Source organism: Ambystoma mexicanum, chromosome 11 (assembly GCF_040938575.1).
Source record: "Ambystoma mexicanum isolate Mex_15411 chromosome 11, UKY_AmexF1_1, whole genome shotgun sequence".
In the NCBI taxonomy this organism is placed as follows: Eukaryota; Metazoa; Chordata; class Amphibia; order Caudata; family Ambystomatidae; genus Ambystoma; species Ambystoma mexicanum.
This window is the reverse complement of record NC_090934.1, coordinates 197609276-197628807: the sequence shown is the minus strand read 5'-3', so window position 1 is coordinate 197628807 and position 19532 is coordinate 197609276. Positions and strand designations below refer to the sequence as shown.

Below are 19532 nucleotides of genomic sequence, written 5' to 3'. Positions count from 1 at the left end.
TTGTGTTTGAGCCACATGTTTGCCGCTGCTGGGGTCTCTAGGAAGATGGCCCGTCCCTTATGTATGTTCTTGAGCCTGGACGGGTAGAGCAACATGTACTTAAGGTTCAGCAGGCGCAGCCTGGCTTTGACTGGTACAAAGGAGTTTATTGCTCTCTGGACCGTCGGGGTGTAGTCTGGGTATATTGTAATCCTTGCATTGTCTCTGCTTATTGCGCCTCCCTCACGTGAATAGCGTAGTGTAGTATGCGTAGTATGATCTCCCTGTCTTGGAAGTTGAGGATCCTGGCTATAATTGGGAGAGGGTGCGAGCTGGGTGGTGGTTTTTATGAAGGGCCCTGTGCGCTCTTTCAACAGCAAACCCTTTTGAGAGTCGGCCGGCACCTATTTCCTGTTGTAGTAGGGTTTCTACAAAATTCGTAGGGTTGGGTCCCTCAAGGCCTTCTGGAACACCAAGTAGTTGCGTCTGGATCTTCCTTCCGCATCCTCAGCCCTTTCTTCTAGTATTTTATTGCGCTTTTCTAGCTCCTCCACCCTGACCTGCACGTCTTTCAGCACTGTGGACATCTTGCGCTGCTCTGATTCCATGGTTGTTACGCATTCCGTGAGGTTGCGCATATCTTGGCGCATTAGTTATGTATATTTTCACTTCCTCTATCTTGGTGTCGATAAAGGAGCGAAGACCTGATATTGCTTCGAGTATCTTGTCATCTTTGGTGTGCTCCTCAGGTTCAATCCCTTTGGTTTCCTCCCTTTGTTCCTTTGGTCGGACTGCTGCATAGGATTCCATGAAGTTGATTTTACTTTTCCATTTGGGAGTGGACATGTCTTGGCCTTGCAGGTTGGAGCTATGACAGGTCACCAGTCTGTGCCAGGCCTTCTGTGATTTGGGTCAGCGTGTGTGTGTGCTTCTGTGACTTCTGTTCAGTGTGTGCCTGGTTCAGGCCTTTTTTCCTGTGCTGTTGTCAGCTACTTTGTGGGGGGGCGTCTCACAAGCAGTGTATTAGCAGGGGTAGGTAGCTGCTTATGTTCGCTGTATTGTTCAGTATTTGCGCTGGGGTCAGTGGCACAGACGCCCCATGTAGTTATGTCCTCAGGTTACTTTTTCCATCAGCGCCTGGTGCGGCTCCTCTTCCAATGCAGTGGCAGCTGGTTCGGCATGTTCCTCTGCTAATCTCTCCGGGTAGTGGTCTATCCTAGTGAGGCAATGTCGTCCTCCGTTGGCTGGTGCAGCACACGGTTTGTTGGGGCTGAATGGTGCAAGCGTGCCCCGGACTAATTGGTGCGGGTGCGCGTTTGTCAGGTGCATGCTGGCCACCAGTTATTGTAAACACTTGGTGCTGCAGTGCTGTGTGGTCCAGTGTCTGCACATTTGGGGATTGTGTTTGGCCATGTTGGCGCCCCTACCTGTGTCAGTGTTGTCTCCTACGCTTGTGTGGTAGCACAGAGCCAAGGAGGTATGTCTGGTCGGCCATCAAGTGGTGTGAGCTTGAGGGGAGCAGGTGCAGTTAAATTCTATGTTCCCCTTATTTGTATGTGCTGTGCCCAGCTTGCTCAAGCATTGCCTTCATCTGTGTGGCTGAGCACATGTGCTCCGTGCCCCTCAGCTGCTGTATAGGTTGCAGCGTATGCCTGGATGGCACAGTACGGTGTCTCTTTGCGGTGGGCCAGGGGGTAGTGCGCGTCCGCTGCCTCCCCCCCGCCTGGGCCTGCGTCTGTTTGTATTGTGTAAAGCGTCTCTGGGTGGGGGTAGCGGGTCCGTGCTTGGCTGATTGTGCGTTCGCCCAGCACTTTTCCTTGGGAGTCCTCTGTATGTTTGTATGAGTAGCACTGATCATGGCACGCTGGCCGCCCGCTCCCCCGAGCCCCACTCGCCTATTTTCTGCTTAGTGCGGGCCTCGTCACCCATGCAGCCGGGCCTCCCACTGGCTCTGGTGTACTCACTGCGTGGTCCGGGCTTGGTGTGTCTCCCCGCTGTTGCAGGTGTGGTAGACTGTGCCCGCTCTCCGGCGCTGCTTCCAGCAGTGCTACGGCTCCTCAGGCTTCACAGTAGTTGTCCTCCTTGGGAGCTCTGGCCACTCCTTGTGGTACCGCTCGCCTTGCTGCTGTTGGGTGTTCCGATCCCAGACCTGCGCTTCCCCTAACTGTCCTGTTGCCTCTGTCGTTCTCCGCAGCGTCCAGGCAGGCCACTCCAGGACAGGGCTGCTCCTTGTCGTCACCTGCCTTTTTCATGCTGACAGGGGTCCGGCTCTCTGTACTCCGACCTTTTCCTGCGATCAGCTTCAGGGCTCCGCTCGTCCCGCCATCTTGGATTTCACTGGGGCACTTCTTCAGTGGGCCTGCGTATCTGGTCGCTGGGTCCAATTCACTTTGTGCTTTTCCCCCATCAATGCTGTATCGGTTCCGCCACATGAATATTTGCAGATTAGTGTCTGCTTTAACCTCTACGCCATTCGTTTTAAAGGATAAATGGAGGATCTGGACGGGAGCTTCGCCTCCACACGCCCTCACATCTCGAGCTCAGGCCACGCCCCCCTAACTAAGGCTCCTATTACAACTTTAAACTTGCACAGGGACATGAACGCACAAATCCTCTATATAGAATGGTGAATATGGTCGTATAAAGTAGAGGAATGGTAAAGAGATACAAATAAAAGTTGTGGAACACCGCTCCCAACCGTTCCCGCTCACTTCGATCACTGCTTTTGATAGCCACATCCAATGCTATTTTCGATTGTCATACTGTAAATTAGCATTTTCCAACATGACTCTCTGGTAATTATTATCCATTGTTGAGAAGGTAACCTTCAGATTTCCCTCAGTAATAGGCCCGCCATTGCAGGATTCTGCAGACCTAACTGAGTCTTTGGTGGAGTCTTTTCCATCTCAATGGTTATACACAAACAGATTGTAACTCCAGGGGATTCATTTCTCAACTGCCCCCAGGAGCATAGTAAAACCTTTTGTTTTGATTTGCTAAAGTCACCCTGAGTGGGACGAGTATGCCCAGATGTGGGTCCCGTGCCTACTGGACCTAGAGACCCAAGCTTCTCCAATGAGGCCGAAACATATTTGGGGATACTTGTGGTCTCCTGCATAAGGGATGTGTCCAAGCAGTTCGGATGGACAGGCCCTTTTGGGGTGGGACCAAGCCAGATTTCCATATGATCTTTTCCCTTTTGTAATAGGTTGGCAGGCGAAGAACGATGGTCTGGAGGGTTGCCCAGATCAATGCCAAAGGTTAAGATTAATCGGAAACTTTTCAGCCATCACCTCTTTTGTTTTTCCCAGGTGCAAAGTAGGCATTAGATTGGGTTTGATGTGCAGGATTCCCTTTCGAGCAGGTTATCATCCTAAAATGCAACCCATATCAATGTCAATGGAAGTGAAGTCAGTTAAACAAGGGGCTGAGCGAAATAGCTCCAAAACAGTGTCTCTATTTAGAATAATCCCATCTTCATTGATAGGTAGTCCTTCCAGAAGCAAGAGATTAATTTGCTTGTTAGAAGAAGGAGCATTCTCCACCAGCGCCGTGAAACAAGACAAGGTTTGCGCCAATAAGGGGAGACGCAGCCGCTCCAAGGTAAGTAATGACTCCAATGGGACGGTGGTTTTCAAATCTTGGGTGTCTTCGAAAGTCAGTAGAACTCTCTCACGTTACAAGCCAGGAGAAATGGCCATGAGATGGCGAGATACACTGGGGTCTTGCATCTGACGAACCTGCATTAGTTTGACCTTCGTCCTCTGATTCATACACTGATCTATTCAGTAGGAGCGTGTTTACTGGGAACAAGCAGCAGCTTCATCTGGTTGACCTTAAGGGCGGCAGATCCAGGGTTTGGTTGCCCCAAATTGGCAGTTAAAACACTTTTCCGTTTCCAGGATGGGCCTTTTTTCCGGTGAGTGGGAATGACTGATACTATAATGTTCTCTTGTGCCAGCAATGTAAAATGTCACAAGAATTTGCGGGAACCTCTATTATTGTTTGGATTCCCTTTTTTCACATTTTTGGATTTCTTTTGTACTCCCTGGCTCCGCAATCGAGATCCTCGCTTTTTCATTCTTTTATGGAAAAGGGAGGAGTTTGACAATTCGTCCCTTACCCTTCCTTCCATAAAGAAGCCATCAGCATGCTGAATGCCGGAAAGGGGCTGGCATAGGCCAACACATATAAGATGCTGATGCCCCTTCTCCGGTACATTAGGAATAGGAAGACCCAACTTTTGACCCACGAGACACACACCAGGAACAACATTTTTGAGTTCATCTGAATTAGTAGATTCATTTGATCAACAATATTTTCATTAATGGACTCGTACTGCCACAACAAGGATCTCAGCATGAAATCAAGAGCTGAGAGCACTGTGGCCCCGCACTGGGGACGAGAAGGTGGTCGCCTCCACTTCTGGTGAAGATAAAAGGGGGTGGCAAAGCAGGTAAATTAGATGCATTAGATTTAATTGAATCAAACCCAATATTCAGCGAATTGTCCTGTATTTGTGTATTTGCTGCTGCTGGGCCGGCATCTTCGCTGGCCATGTTTAATATAGCTGGTGCCACCATCTCTCATACCAGATCAACAGATACCGGCGACAATTCATCCTCCTGGCAAACGTTTAGCAACCCAGTGACTGGAATCTCACCTCCACTCACCTCTCTATTTATTAGAAAAGAGATTATGCATTGTGGCGGAAGATGACCCACTAGATGGGAGCAAGGGGGGATAATACTTCTATTAGAAAGAACAATGTAATTTTGGCTTATGAAGTGCTCTCACTCTAATCGAGGTGTGCCAATGTGCCCCCCTTTTTTAACTTCAAGTCATCAAGTCATCCTGATATAGGGGTGGGGGTGGTGCTGGTGTAACTTGTAACAGGTGCAATGTTCAATGGCTCATGGGGGGTAGTCCTGGTAATGGCGACTAGCTGCTGGTCCACAGCTGCATTTGCTGCTGGAGCTGACTTGCTTCTCAAAACATATGTTGCAGACGTTGACCAGTTCCACAATCAACAGAAACAAATAGATTGAGTGGAATTACTGAGTGATAATTCTACCAATTTTTTGAGGACTAGTAGAGTATTTAACTCCAGCTTTTTGCTGGAGGTAAATTCTTCAATTTCACTACAAAAATCAGTGGGATTACCACTCTGCAATCCCGCCCGTGGTAATTCTGTGACATGTCCCCAATGTAAAATGGGGTTTACATTGCCTTCCACCACTTGTAATCATGTGGTAAACCCACAAGACCAAGTGGCAGTAACAGTAATTCCATTTGACGGTATTCCGGCAAATTTACCTCGTAATGAGGCCCATAGTCATTGTCAATATTGAGTTGTTTGGCATTTCTGTGTAAACACTGCATGCAGTAAACACCAAACACTTGTGGGCTGAAACGCCACTTAAAAAGTGGATGAGTAGATGAATATTATCCCATCATTTCCCCTATACCCAAAGGGCAGCAGTAACATATCCCCAGCTGCATAACTAAGGGTTTGTCCCTAAAGTAAAGGGATTTACAACTGTGTCATCTTTTTTTGGGGGGGGCAAAAAAGCTTCAGTGGGATGGCAAAGTGGTGAGAATATGAGAATTTCTGTGCTCACCTTTTCATGCTTATCGTGTATGGAGAAGCACAATATTCAGGGTCATAACTAAACCCTCTGTGTATTTTACCTCCATGGGACAGAACTAGTGTGAAGCACTGCAGCTCGTTTTCCACCCTCAAACAAACAAGCATTTGCAAAGCCAACAATGTGGCATTGCTAAGGGGAACAGCTTCCGCCACACATGCAGGCCAGGGTCCCATGCATGTTATGATATGTTGATGTATACCATGCACCGATACCACCCATGAGCAGTCGCCAGGCGCTCTGGGGAACAGGGAGGTAGCCTGCATGCCTGAAGGAGCACCACGATGAGAGAGAAAGGCACCCTCATTCCTGCTGCTTTTCTGTGCACCCATGAGTCAAAACTAATGGTGATGCTCTGCAAAAGCACCACTTACGAGCCACAGCTACGTAGTTTCAGTGACTCTGAAGTGCACATATGAGCCAAAACTAAAAAGCCTTGGGGCACCTGGGTACTTCTTTGCTTCCAAAATGTCATATATTTCTCTGTCAGTGGTAATTCTGCCAATATCCCCATGAGGTCCTACAAAAAAGGGGACTAACAGCATCTACCACCACATCATAAATGGGCAGTAATACCGCCAGACCAAGTGGTGGTAACAGTAAACTTGATGGTGGTATTTCGGAGGATTTACCGCAGAGAATTCAACAAACTTGTAATGAGGCCCCTATGATATTTTTGTATCTGCCACATTATGATTGCAGTGGTAAATATGCCAGATTATGAGTTAAGGTTACTCCCCATTTGGAAGTTCCATAGGACATTATTGAAGATTGGAGGAATTACCACCAATGGTAATTCTGACTGTGGAATTCCAGCATTTCTCCGGAGAGAATACAGCCATTAAGTGTTAGAGGTATTCTGCCTTCTGTAAACCTAACTCATAATTTTGAAGACTAAAAAAACTGGTGGTAATTCCATTGCTGCCAGTTTTTTTTTAATTTAACGACAAACTTGAAATCAATGACAATCTGTGTTTATTATTACTGACAACCCACTGTTTTGTCCACGATTGCGCTATGGGTTACCTGAGGCAAGATCACCGAATCAGGCCCGCAGACAGGAAATTAACTGGCATGAATGGCACTGAAGACTTCCCTGCAGGCTTGTGACGTCCCTGAAAGGGTGGTAGTCTAAGGCGGGGACAAAGTCAGATTTGGTTTCTTAAATAGCGCTATAATCATGAGGTTATTAACAACCAGGTTCGACTTCACCAAAGTGAAATGGTCTAATGGTTTCTACTGGAACCACTTGGAGCATGTGTGTTTTTAGACGTATGTTTTCGGGCAAATTTACATATTGACAATGCATTGAACAGCGGCTCTGAACTGGGGGTAAACTGGGTGCCTCTGTGGAAAGTGTGGCTCGTTCGGTGAAATGGCCTATTCTACTCTCACTTTGCATTACCTCTCACTTTAGTCCCTTTTCCTTCTTCATTCTCCAGAGACAATCGTCTGCTTTCCCCATGTAGGGACACAATACACCAATTTCTTGGACAAGGTACCAATGCTATAACAGTTTAGTGGTACAATATACAAAAGCATTATAACATCACATTATATATTATATATCCTTCGACAAAGTGGATGACTGTCAATGTGGAAGCCTAGGGACTTGGTGCATGGTACCAGCAGAAGGGTGAAACCCTCTAGGTTCATGAAAGACAGCTAAGTCTAGATGTGGATGTGTTCATGGGATTGCAGAGTAGGAGGAATTTTGTTTTCTTTGGGTTGAGTTTGAGGTACCTGGTGGCCATCCATTTTTGTGTCAGGTGGAGGTGGGGCTTAAGCTGGTAGATGTCTTTGATGGAATACATTTTGAAGTAGAGTTGAGAATCATATTCATATTGTTGGATGTGGATATTGTGGATCATATAGAGGGATCACTGGGTCCCTGTAGAGATAAAATGTCAAGAGTGAAAGGATAGATTCCTATGGAACTCCACAGGTGACGGATAGTGGGGATGTTTTGGAGGTATCCGTCTGGATGAACTGAGGACAGTCTTGTAAGTATGAGATGAAGCACTTGTTTGAGAGATGAAAAAGCAGTGCACACTCTCATGAACTTCCATCCGGTTGCCTAGTATGTCAAAGCACACTGGCAGACAGTGATGGCATGTAATCAGTGAACCATGCATTTGAAGACATAACGGAAGAGACGTAGAAACCATAAACATGCACAAGAACAACCAAGGTACATGCATAATATCAATGGACAGGCCCAACACAAACAACATGCACATTGCAACTCCGATCACAGGCCATGTTTCTCACAACTGGTGTCATTGACCTGTGTGCACGGTGTATCTCAAAGTGACAATGCATGTTTATCCCCGTAGTATATAACACTTAATTCAATTACTGGGATGGAAAAACCATTTTGTACAGCAATGCGCTATTATTGCTTCAAGAGAGTGTCCATCAACATGCCATGTAACATGCCACACATTCTAAATGCACTTTGGCTGACATCTGTGGACTTTCTACTTGCAGGTGACTCTGCTTACCCCCAGCTCCCATGGCTTATGACACCTGTGCACCATCCACGTACGCCACAGTAGGTGGCCTACAATGACGCACATGCCAGGACCAGGCTGCACATTGAGTGGATCTTTGGCCTGCTGAAGGGACGTTACCGGTCTCGCCACTGGACTGGAGGGGGCCTGATGTACAGGCCAGCGAAGGTTGGACAAATAGTTGTTGCCTGTGCCTTGCTGCACAACATCGACTTTAGGCAAAATATCTCCTGATAAGGACATGCCTCCCCAAGGAGACAATGATGGATTGTCTGCAGTGAGAATGAGGAAGACATGGACAGATGTCTGGTGCAGCAAGAACTAATCGACAATAATTTCTAGACCCATTACTTTTCAACTGCTTCTCACTTTGTATACAGCCAAGTCCGGGTCCGGCACACACGAATGGGCAATTACTGCGCTCTTCCTGCCCAGCCGGACCCGGTAATTACCCTTTCACGGGTGCCGGGCCCGGTACATCCCCATTCCCATTTGAGTCCCCTAGAGCTCAATGGGAATGGGGAGGGTGGTAGCACCGGTACCGTTAATAACGGTACCGGTGCTACCATCATGTTCTGCTCGCGGGTGCCGGTAAGGCCACCAAGCCAGACCTGGTGGCTGCAAGGGCACCCGCGAGCAGAACTCCTAGTATGGCGGTATGGCAGCAACGGTGCCGGTAGTGATACCTTACCGCCGTACTTGTAATGAGGCCCAATGTCAGCATCCGTTGAGGCCAATGCTCTCCAGTAAACCAGGACCTGGCCAGATTAGAACTGCAAAATTCAAAAAAGAATAAAACAGGAAATAGGCATTCTCGATGTACCATCTCAGGCTGTGGAACCTCATACCGGTCAACATCACACTCACACCCGTCCTCATGCAAAGCAAAAAGGAGCTCCAGGCCCTCCTCCTCAAAGAACACCTTTAAAAACAACATAGACAACCTGAATTTCACCCACGGTGCAGCTCTATCTCACCCCTAAGTACTGCTCCTGTTGCTTACTTGTAATGTAATACTGCTGCTGTATGTCCTGCCCTCTTACTTGTATTCCTATTAACCATTTGTTGTAAAGAAGTCAACCGTGTCCCAAACTAGGTGCATGCTTAATAAATGTCCAAAATAAAGAAATAAAATAAAAAGCAGTTCAGTTCATGTCCAAAAACCCATAATTCAGCATTTGGATCTAGTAGAAATGATTTCTAAATGACGGACTGTTATTTCTATCAGGGACATTGTTTTTGATGAATAAAAAGGCACATTTCCAGATGCATAGAGCTTGGCACTGTGCAGGAAAGGCATGGCACATTCAGAGGTGGATTGCATATGTGTGGTTACTTACAGACAGCTGGAGGCCGCAGGTGCCACTCCTCTTTGGCACTGTGAAGGTGATTTCCCGATAGCTGTTGATGATAGTGCTTGTTGAGTTGCAGTCAGACAAGTGTAAGGCGCTGGTGTTGATACTCAGAGCTTCCAAGAGACATTTTCTCACCGTCAGATTGATTCTGTCCTCCAGGCAGTTCAGGGAGGTGGTCTGGCTAATGCTGGAGAGACCTAGTGGATATGGAAGTGGGTGTGAGAGAAGTTACTTCATAGATGACCAAATGGCTAGCACCACAGGCCCCGTAGCCAGCATCGCAGAGCATAATTATTATTTTTATTAGTTTGGGGTATCACAGACCTAGCTTCAGGAAGCAAAAGAGCGCTTTACAATCAGAGGGGGAACAACATGGTGAGGGGAGCAGAGAAACATGGGAGTGGGGAGCCAACAACAGGGGAGGGGAAGGTGGGCAATCGACAGAAGGGGATCTACAAGCAACCAACAGAGGATACAATGGGGTTCAGATCACCCAGTCTCAGGTAGGGTGGGGAGTGGAAGGTGCGAGGACCTAGGTGTTAGGGAGAAGCCATTCCTTGAAGAGGATGGTCTTGAGCTCCTTCCTGAACTGTAGTAGTGAGGAGGCGAGTCCGATGTTGATAGGAGGAGGTTTCAGACAGGGAATCGTATTCCCTATTGTCATCACTATCTGACTCATAGCCACCAACCAAGGCCCCATAAACAGCATCTCGTGCACCATAGTGGGTTGTCTTGACCACAGATACAGATCTCCAGTGCCTGTTGTCAGCATCCTGAAAAGTGTGGCCAAAATTCACGATTTCAAATACAACTGTGTGTACGAAGTGTGTTTTGTTGCAGTGGTGGCAATAGACTCTGCAGCAGCAATCTCGCGTCGGAAGAACTTTGGCAGTCCTCTTTTCCTCTCTATTGCGTACGGAGGAACAGAACCTGCAAAAACACAACACTGGCGTGGAGCGCGTGCAGTGTGTGCGCAGTGTGTTTTGTGGCAGTAGCCTCTGCAGCAGCAACCTCGTGTTGGAAGAACTTTGGCAGTCCACTTTTCCTCTATTGCACAAGGAGGAGCATAACCTACAGCTCTAGTACCTCTAGTGAACTCTGGGCCCAAATGCCTCTTAAACCGGTGTGGGTCTATTTGACCTAAAACATTCGACCTGATCACATTTGAGTGAATTCATTTGACCTTTTTTTCAGTCTAAAATGTGGCGGAAGACCCCCCCGCAATGCCTCCAAATTCCCCTCAACCTTATCTATACCCCTACCCACCCCCATATTTATGCTTAGTTAAATTGGACCCCAAAAAAGGTCAAAACAATTCAATCAAATGTTTTAGGTCAAATTCTTTTAGGTCATTTATGCTAATACCCTTAAACCATGTCCAGAGTTCTCAGGCCCACCAGCGTGCAGTCTTACTCTACTTACTAAACTCAGCATGAATGTGGCTCTGTCATAGACTCTTAGATGTCACACAAGAGCCCTGGATCTTCTAGTGCTCGTTTGGCACCTGTTCTTGACCTCAATCTCCAAATGAAGGAGAAATGCCTTAAGCCTCGACTTCCGCAGCCAGCATTTTCTTCTAACTTATTACGTCTTCTGCAAAATGGCGAGAAATTGATCTTGAGACACTGGAAGTCAAGGATTAGTCCTGAGGAGAGTGTGTGGATTGATGACATATCCAAGCTCGCGGTGATGGAGAGAGTCATTTACAGATGGGGCAGATTTTTGGAATTGTACTAACTCTGTGATACTGTTGGAGGGGTCTGAGGTGGGGGGTTCGTGTCTGTTATTCTTTAAATTGTATAAATATGTGAATACAAATAAAATAAATAAGAAATGATGAGTAAGGGCCTTGGGAACCGTTTGTGCCATGCAACAGTGGACACCATGTTTGCTTTCATTGATGGTATCTCAGCCCAGTGACTTATAACCTACACTTCTCACGCGAACAGGCCTCGGACTGCCACTTGAGCCACTGCTGCAATAAACACAGCCAGTCACTCATTCCATGTCATGCAATCATTCCATGTCATGCAGTCATTCCATGTCATGAAGTCATTCCATGTCGCGAAGTCAAGCCCTACCAGGCAGCAATCATCTGGTTGAGCAATCTGGTCTCCAGCTCCAATGATAGCACAGCATCATGCCAACCATTGGCCTGCTTAGAGGGCCATCCTTCACTAAGATACTGGATAAAATATCCTTAATGCCTCTGCAGGTATCTGGTTTGTCACAACCTCTCACTTATTTGCCTTGATGTTTGCAGTCAGACGCTCTACTCATGATCTACTTTCTGATGCAGTAAACTCTGCCTTTCCTGCTGTATTAATGTCCCTGCTGCTCCAAGAGAGGGGTGTTCAATTCGTCTAATTCTATGGCACCCTTCTTTCTGTGGACACTGACATAATCATTATCTTGTTATCCTGAATTGCCTGCAATAGTGAAGGCCTATTACAGAGTCCTCTCTGCTAGACATAGGAAGAATGTTGGAAATGTGATGATGACTTCCTCTCCCGTCTGGACCCATGCTTTCACTAAAGGAAGCCTAGTGAGTGACCCTCCCTTTAGTCTCTTGTTCCCCTATATAAGACATATATGTCGTCCTAGCTATGGCCTTGGGGCCTAAGGTACCAAGTTAAACTGGGCAAATCTACTGCCCCTAAATGCAAAGCAATATAAATTGTTCAGTACCCCTCAGAGACTACAAATCCTGGTGTTGGAGAATGAAAGCATTATGTCATTATTCCTTTCACTGCTGAGAATGAAGGTTCCGCAATCTTGTAGTTTTGACCAGGAGTCCTATGTTGTGGTCCTCTTCAACAACAGTAGTATGCCACCACACAAAAAGCCATTGTTGCATCATCAACAAGCCGACGGTTGATGCATGGCTTAGATATGGTGTGCTAGTGCAGTCTGGGATCCAAGATCAGATAAGCGGGGAGGGGGATGTGGCGGGCAGAAAGGCATGGTGTGGCATGGGGGACCCCGGCAAGGGGGACTTTAGAGAGGGAAGCTGGTGGGAAAGAGAGCCGGCAGCACTTGGGAAATGGAAGGACATTGGCGGTTTTATATGAATGATGAGCGTGGGGCGGCATTAGGAGAGCACTCCTCAGATTTCATGTTGTGCTTTGTCAACAACTGAACACACCAATGGGGTCTGAGCATATACATAAAACAGGTATCCCTAAGCACGCTGTGACTTCCTGTTTTCATCCTCAAGTAATATGATTGAAGTATCAGATGCAGGTTGATCAAGATTGGCCACCCATCTTTACAGCAAGGCATCCAGGTTGTTATGATGTCCCCAAACACCAGAACTGAAGCAAGCAAAGCATATGTGCCTCCTTCTAGAATCACTTCCTTTCTTTGACTCCAATCTCTGACCTTCTAACTCCCACGCATTCTACCACTGCAAAGATCAAGACTGTCACTCTATCTCCCACTTCACTAGCTCTAAGATCTCGCAGTCCCTCTCGAAAGTAGCTGAAGTGGTCAAGCGTGGGTGGCCCTGAACAGCAAAGTCTTGTCCCATGACATGCCCCTTCCATGCCGCCCCTGGGCACACCGGCACTCTATAAATCATTTTATATATGCTTGTGCACTGCAACCTCTTGCCTATCAACCGGATCAGTTTGTCTCTGGTTGTCACACCAAGCTTAGGATTCCGGGTACCAAGACTAGTGCCTTTCTGCCTTAACCCCAGGTTCACTAGTTGTTTCCCTTCCAGGCATACAGACCCAGTCTCGGACACCTGCAGTCACTGGAAGCTCAACCATTTAGCATAAGTCTTGATTACTATATCTCACACTTAGAACTGTTCTCAAAATCTGTGCCTATAAGAATGTTGTACTGTGCCCCCTTTCCTGAGCAGTCTACAGGTCGCCCCTACCTACTACCAAAGGCCAGAGTGTGGCGTACACGGTTCAGTGATGGTTTCTAGAGAGGCTGTTTTCAAGGACAGATGTCTGTTGCCTATTGCAGGCGATGCAATAACTAATAATCATCCCTCTGGGACACATTGCCAGCATCTTGACCCCCTAAAGTTATCACCCTAACCCCGACAGGTGGTATTCAACTTCTACAGTCAGTATCATTTTTCTTGTCCCCAAAGATAGCATTTTGAGTCAATGCCAGTACCCTTGTGTGGATTACCAGTGTCCTTGGTCCTATAGCCAGCACCTCAACCTCTATAGCCAACATCCATCCTCCACGGCCAGCTCACCGTAAGACATGATGAACATGAGATTTTCAGGCAGATGTAAAATCAAAGGATCCCTACCGAGTACACCTTGCACTTACACCTGGTGTATTGCAGGAGGATTCCATAGGAATCCATATAAAATGCTGCCTGTAAAGTGTAGTTTGCAGGCAATGTTTTATTTCCCACAAAGCAGACAGTAAGTGGGGCTTTTTTCATACTGACATGGAGGCGTAAAAGCGTGGCGTACTGCTTTTGTGTCTATTTTAAAGATCTGCCCTACTATCCTGCTGGTCCAAGCGAGTTTTCATTTCTGCTCTGCTTTCTTCTTTCGTCTTGGAAGAGCACGCGGTTTTGCACCTGCAGGAGACTTTTAGACAGGCGTAAAACGTATGGATTCTAATAGAATACGCGTTGCATTTACTCTGTTAGTAATTGTACTGAATCTGCCCCTGTCAGGCATGGTGCTCACCTGAATCTGCCACTCTCAGTGATTGGTCTCCGCCGCCAGATATGCATCTCTAAATAATTGTTCTCACCTTCATCTGCTGTTGCCAGAGGTTGTCTTCGGGTGAATTAAGCCACCAGTGGCTTTGTACACGTGCATCTGCCTAGGTCAATGTAATTTTGCATTCACCCATAAAACAGTCGGTGCACTTGCTTGAATGCGCATCTGTCACTGATTGGGCTCACTTCTATCTGCCTCTGTTGGTATTGTACTCATCTGAATCTGCCTTCATCTGTGCTTTTTACCACCTGAATCTACCACTGTCAGTGACTGTGAACATTGGAATCTGCCCCGTCAGTGATTGTGCTCATTTCACACACCTCTGTTCCTTTCAGTGCTTGTGCTCATGTGGATGTGCTTCTGTCAGTGTCTGTGCTCATTGCACTTACATCTGTCCCTGGCAGTGGTTGTGCTCATGTGAATCTCCCTCTGTCAGTGATTGCTCTTCTTTCACTGAAATCTGTTCGTGTCAGTGGTTGTGCTCATATGAATCTCCCTCTGTCAGTGATTGTGTTCACTATCTGTCCCTGTCAGTGGTTGTGCTCATGTGAATCTCCCTCTGTCAAGGATTGTGATCATTGCACTTACATCTGTTCCTGTCAGTGGCTGTGCTCATGTGAATCTCCCTCTGTCAGTGATTGTGTTCACTATCTGTCCCTGTCAGTGGTTGTGCTCATGTGAATCTCCCTCTGCCAGTGATTGTGTTCACTATCTGTCCCTGTCAGTGGTTGTGCTCATGTGAATCTCCCTCTGTTAAGGATTGTGATCATTGCACTTACATCTGTTCCTGTCAGTGGCTGTGCTCATGTGAATCTTCCTCTGTCAGTGATTGTGCTCATTGCACGTACATCTGTTTCTGTCAGAGGCTGTGCTCATGTAAATCTCCCTCTGTCAGTGATTGTGTTCATGTGAATCTCCCTCTGTCAGTGGTTGTGCTCATTTCACGTGAATCTATTCCTATCAGCGGTCGTGAAGTCGTGAATCTCCCCGTCAGAGATTGTGTTCACTATCTGTCCCTATCAGTGGTTGTGCTCATCTGAATCTCCCTCCGTCATTGATTTCTCTTATTTCACTGAAATCTGTTCCTGTCAGTGGCTGTGCTCATGTGAATCTTCCTCTGTCAGTGATTGTGCTCATTGCACGTAAATCTGTTTCTGTCAGAGGCTGTGCTCATGTGAATCTCCCTCTGTCAGGGATTGTGATCATTGCACTTACATCTGTCCCTGTCAGTGGTTGTGCTCATGGGAATCTTCCTCTGTCAGAGATTGTGTTCATTGCACCTACGTCTGTTCCTGTCAGCGGCTGTGTTCATGTGAATCTCCCTCTGTCAGGGATTGTGATCATTGCACTTACATCTGTCCCTGTCAGTGGTTGTGCTCATGTGAATCTCCCTCTGTCAGTGATTGTGCTCATTGCACGCAAATCTGTTTCTGTCAGTGGTTGTGCTCATTTCACGTGCATCTATTCCTATCAGCGGTCGTGAATCTCCCCCTGTCAGAGATTGTGTTCACTATCTGTCCCTGTCAGTGGTTGTGCTCATGGGAATCTTCCTCTGTCAGTGATTGTGTTCACTATCTGTCCCTGTCAGTGGTTGTGCTCATGGAAATCTTCCTCTGTCAGAGATTGTGTTCACTATCTGTCCCTGTCAGTGGTTGTGCTCATGGGAATCTTCCTCTGTCAGAGATTGTGTTCATTGCACCTACATCTGTTCCTGTCAGTTGCTGTGTTCATGTGAATCTCCCTCTGTCAGTGGTTGTGCTCATTTCACGTGCATCTATTCCTATCAGTGGTCGTGAATCTCCCCCTGTCAGAGATTGTGTTCACTATCTGTCCCTGTCAGTGGTTGTGCTCATGGGAATCTTCCTCTGTCAGTGATTGTGTTCACTATCTGTCCCTGTCAGTTGCTATGTTCATGTGAATCTCCCCCTGTCAGAGATTGTGTTCACTATCTGTCCCTGTCAGTGGTTGTGCCCATGGGAATCTTACTCTGTCAGAGATTGTTTTCCTTGCACTTACGTCTGTTCCTGACAGTGGTTGTGCTCATGTGAATCTCCCTCTGTCAGTGATTGTGTTCACTATCTGTCCCTGTCAGTGGTTGTGCTCATGGGAATCTTCCTCTGTCAGAGATTGTGTCCATTGCACTTACGTCTGTTCCTGTCAGTGGCTGTGCTCATATGAATCCCCCTCTGTCAGTGATTGTGTTCACTATCTGTCCCTGTCAGTGGTTGTGCTCATGGGAATCTTCCTCTGTCAGTGATTTGTTCACTATCTGTCCCTGTCATTGGTTGTGCTCATGGGAATCTTCCTCTGTCAGTGATTGTTTTCCTTGCACTTACGTCTGTTCCTGTCAGTGGTCGTGCTCATGTGAATCTCCCTCTGTCAGTGGTTGTGCTCATTTCACGTACATCTATTCCTATCAGCATTCATGCTCATATGAATCTCCCTCTGTCAGTGATTGTGTTCACTATCTGTCCCTGTCAGTGGTTGTGCTCATGGGAATCTCCCCCTGTCAGAGATTGTGTTCCTTGCACTTACGTCTGTTCCTGTCAGTGGTTGTGCTCATGTGAATCTCCCTCTGTCAGTGGTTGTGCTCATTTCGCGTACATCTATTCCTATCAGTGGTCGTGCTCATGTGAATCTCCCCCTGTCAGAGATTGTGTTCACTATCTGTCCCTGTCAGTGGGTGTGCTCATCTGAATCTCCCTCCGTCAGTGATTGCTCTTATTTCACTGAAATCTGTTCGTGTCAGTGGTCGTGCTCATGTGAATCTGCACCTGTCAGTTATTTACTCACCTGTATTTGCATCTCTTACCCATTGTGTTCTCCTGAATTGCCTCTGTTAAAGATTGCACTCTCCCGAATCTGCTTCTATCAGTGGTTGTGTTCACATCAGTTCACTTCTGTCAGTGATTGTGCTCATCTGAATCTGTTAGCGGTAGTGCGCACCTGAGCCTGTCTACCTCATTAATTGTTCGCACATACAACCGTTACTGTTGATAATTGTGCGCACACAGAAGTTCATCTGTGTTTAATTGTCTTCACCTTAATCTGCCTTTATCGGTGGTGGTGATTGTGAAGCGCCACTGTAAATGATTCTGCTCACTTGATTCCGCCTGTGTTGGTTATTGTGTTTGCCTGAAATCGTCTCTGACAATTATAATGGTCATGTGACCCAAATCTGCATCTGCCAGTGAGTGTGCTCACATGAATCTGTATCTATGGAGATTGTGCTCACCTGATGCTTCATAGTAGGTTTCGTTGCATGCACATATCGATTCTCCAGTCGAATACTCATCTGATGCACACACAGCAGGATTGCGATGGATTGTGGTGGATGTGGCAGTCAGGGTTGTGGGTTTGGTGCTGGTAGGTGTAGTCGTTGTGGCTATGGATGCAGTGGTTGGTGTGGTGGTAGTGGTAAAAGTTGTAGTTGGTGTGGTGCGTGTAGTGGCTGGTGTGGTGGTAGGTGTGGTGGTGGTTGGGGCAATGGTAGGTGTGGTGGTGGATGGGGTGGTTGTTTCTATAGTGGTAGGTGTGGTGGTGGTTGGGGGGATAGTTGATGTAGTACTAGGTGTGGTGGTTGTGGTGGGCAGCGTTGTGGTGCTGGTTGATGTGGTGGTAGGTGTTGTGGTGGTTGGGATGGTGGTTGAAATGGTGGTGGGTGTTGTGGTGGTCGGGATGGTGGTTGGTGTAGTGGTAGGTGTGGTGGTGGTTGGGATGGTGGTTGGGGTGGTGGTAGGTGTTGTGGTGGTTGGGATGGTGGTTGGTGTAGTGGTAGGTGGGGTGGTGGTAGGAGTGGTGGTAGGTGGGGTGGTGGTTGGGATGGTGGTAGGTGTGGTGGTTGGGGTGGTGGTTGGTGTGGTGGTGGGAGTGGTGGTAGGTGGGGTGGTGGTAGGTGTGGTGGTTGGGGTGGTGGTTGGTGTGGTGGTGGGAGTGGTGGTAGGTGGGGTGGTGGTTGGGATGGTGGTTGGGGTGGTGGTAGGTGTTGTGGTGGTTGGGATGGTGGTTGGTGTAGTGGTAGGTGGGGTGGTGGTTGGGGTGGTGGTAGGTGGGGTGGTGGTTGGGGTGGTGGTTGGGGTGGTGGTAGGTGTTGTGGTGGTTGGGATGGTGGTTGGTGTAGTGGTAGATGGGGTGGTGGTTGGGGTGGTGGTAGGTGGGGTGGTGGTTGGGGTGGTGGTTGGGGTGGTGGTAGGTGTTGTGGTGGTTGGGATGGTGGTTGGTGTAGTGGTAGGTGGGGTGGTGGTTGGAGTGGTGGTGGTTGGAGTGGTGGTGGGTGTGGTCGTTGGGGTGGTGGTTGGTGTGGTGGTGGGAGTGGTGGTAGGTGTGGTGGTGGGTGTGGTGGTTGGGGTGGTGGTTGGTGTGGTGGTGGGAGTGGTGGTAGGTGTGGTGGTGGTTGGAGTGGTGGTAGGTGTGGTGGTTGGGGTGGTGGTAGGTGTGGTGGTAGGTGTTGTCGTGGTTCGGGTGGTGGTTGATGTAGTTGTAGGTGTGGTGGTGGTGGGAATCACGGGTTTACTATCAGGATCTGAAATACAGAAAAGAGATTACATTTACTTTATATACTAACATGTTCCTGATAAACAATGCCATAGATATGCATCATTTTAAGAAAGAAAATGTTTTTCCTATTTTTCCTTAAATCACATACATGGCCACAAAGGTCTGTCAAGTCCACGAGCAGTGCACGAAATCAATTCCTCATCTTTGGGGTTTTTAAACATGATGCCATTGATGAATAGTACAGACGCAACCAAATGGACACGAGACATACAAGAGGAGACTGCATCTACTGCCCTCCATACGTGTTGGTAGGGTGGTGGAAAGGAAACGGACAGCAGGCATAGTGGGCAAGCAGTGCTGGAGTCGGTGTTGCCTCTATATGCCTGTGGATGAACACTTCAAAGCAGTCCATAGTCTGGTATCTCTGACTGCGCTACCCACACCGCACCGATCCTTGGCCTTACGTTATAATGAGACACTCCGACATTACCTCTCTCTCAGCGAAGCAAAGGCTCTCTTCGGGGGCGTAGGAGGCACATCAAATCTGGGGGTCTGGGTACACAATAGGGACTTGCTACAGACACACGCCAACCCAACCCAAACTACCATAGTGTCGGCCGAGTGCCGAAGCCTTAACGCTCCTTATAACATATGTCGGATTAATAAAAAAAAAAGAATAGCACATAAGGTCAGTTTTAAAAGCACAGTCACACTTCAAATAAGTTGCAGATTTTCCAAATATAGCACACTATTGAAAGCAGATTGTAGACACGTTTTCATCAAAACATTGTTAAACATAAAGCATGTGTGCAGCACTAGAACAAACTTTCAAAGACC

The 19532-nt window shown here is 47.5% G+C and overlaps 1 protein-coding gene across 1 annotated transcript in view; it reads right to left on the bottom strand.

The window, feature by feature from the left end:
- Positions 1-19532, bottom strand: part of LOC138503230 (uncharacterized) — a 204708-nt gene that overhangs the window by 71095 nt on the left and 114081 nt on the right. The window contains exons 4-5 of the mRNA XM_069622816.1: positions 17434-18720; positions 9481-9692 (exon numbers count right to left, since the gene is read on the bottom strand). Of these exons, the coding sequence (XP_069478917.1) occupies positions 9481-9692; positions 17434-18720 (1499 nt within the window). The remainder of the gene's footprint in view (positions 1-9480; positions 9693-17433; positions 18721-19532) is intronic.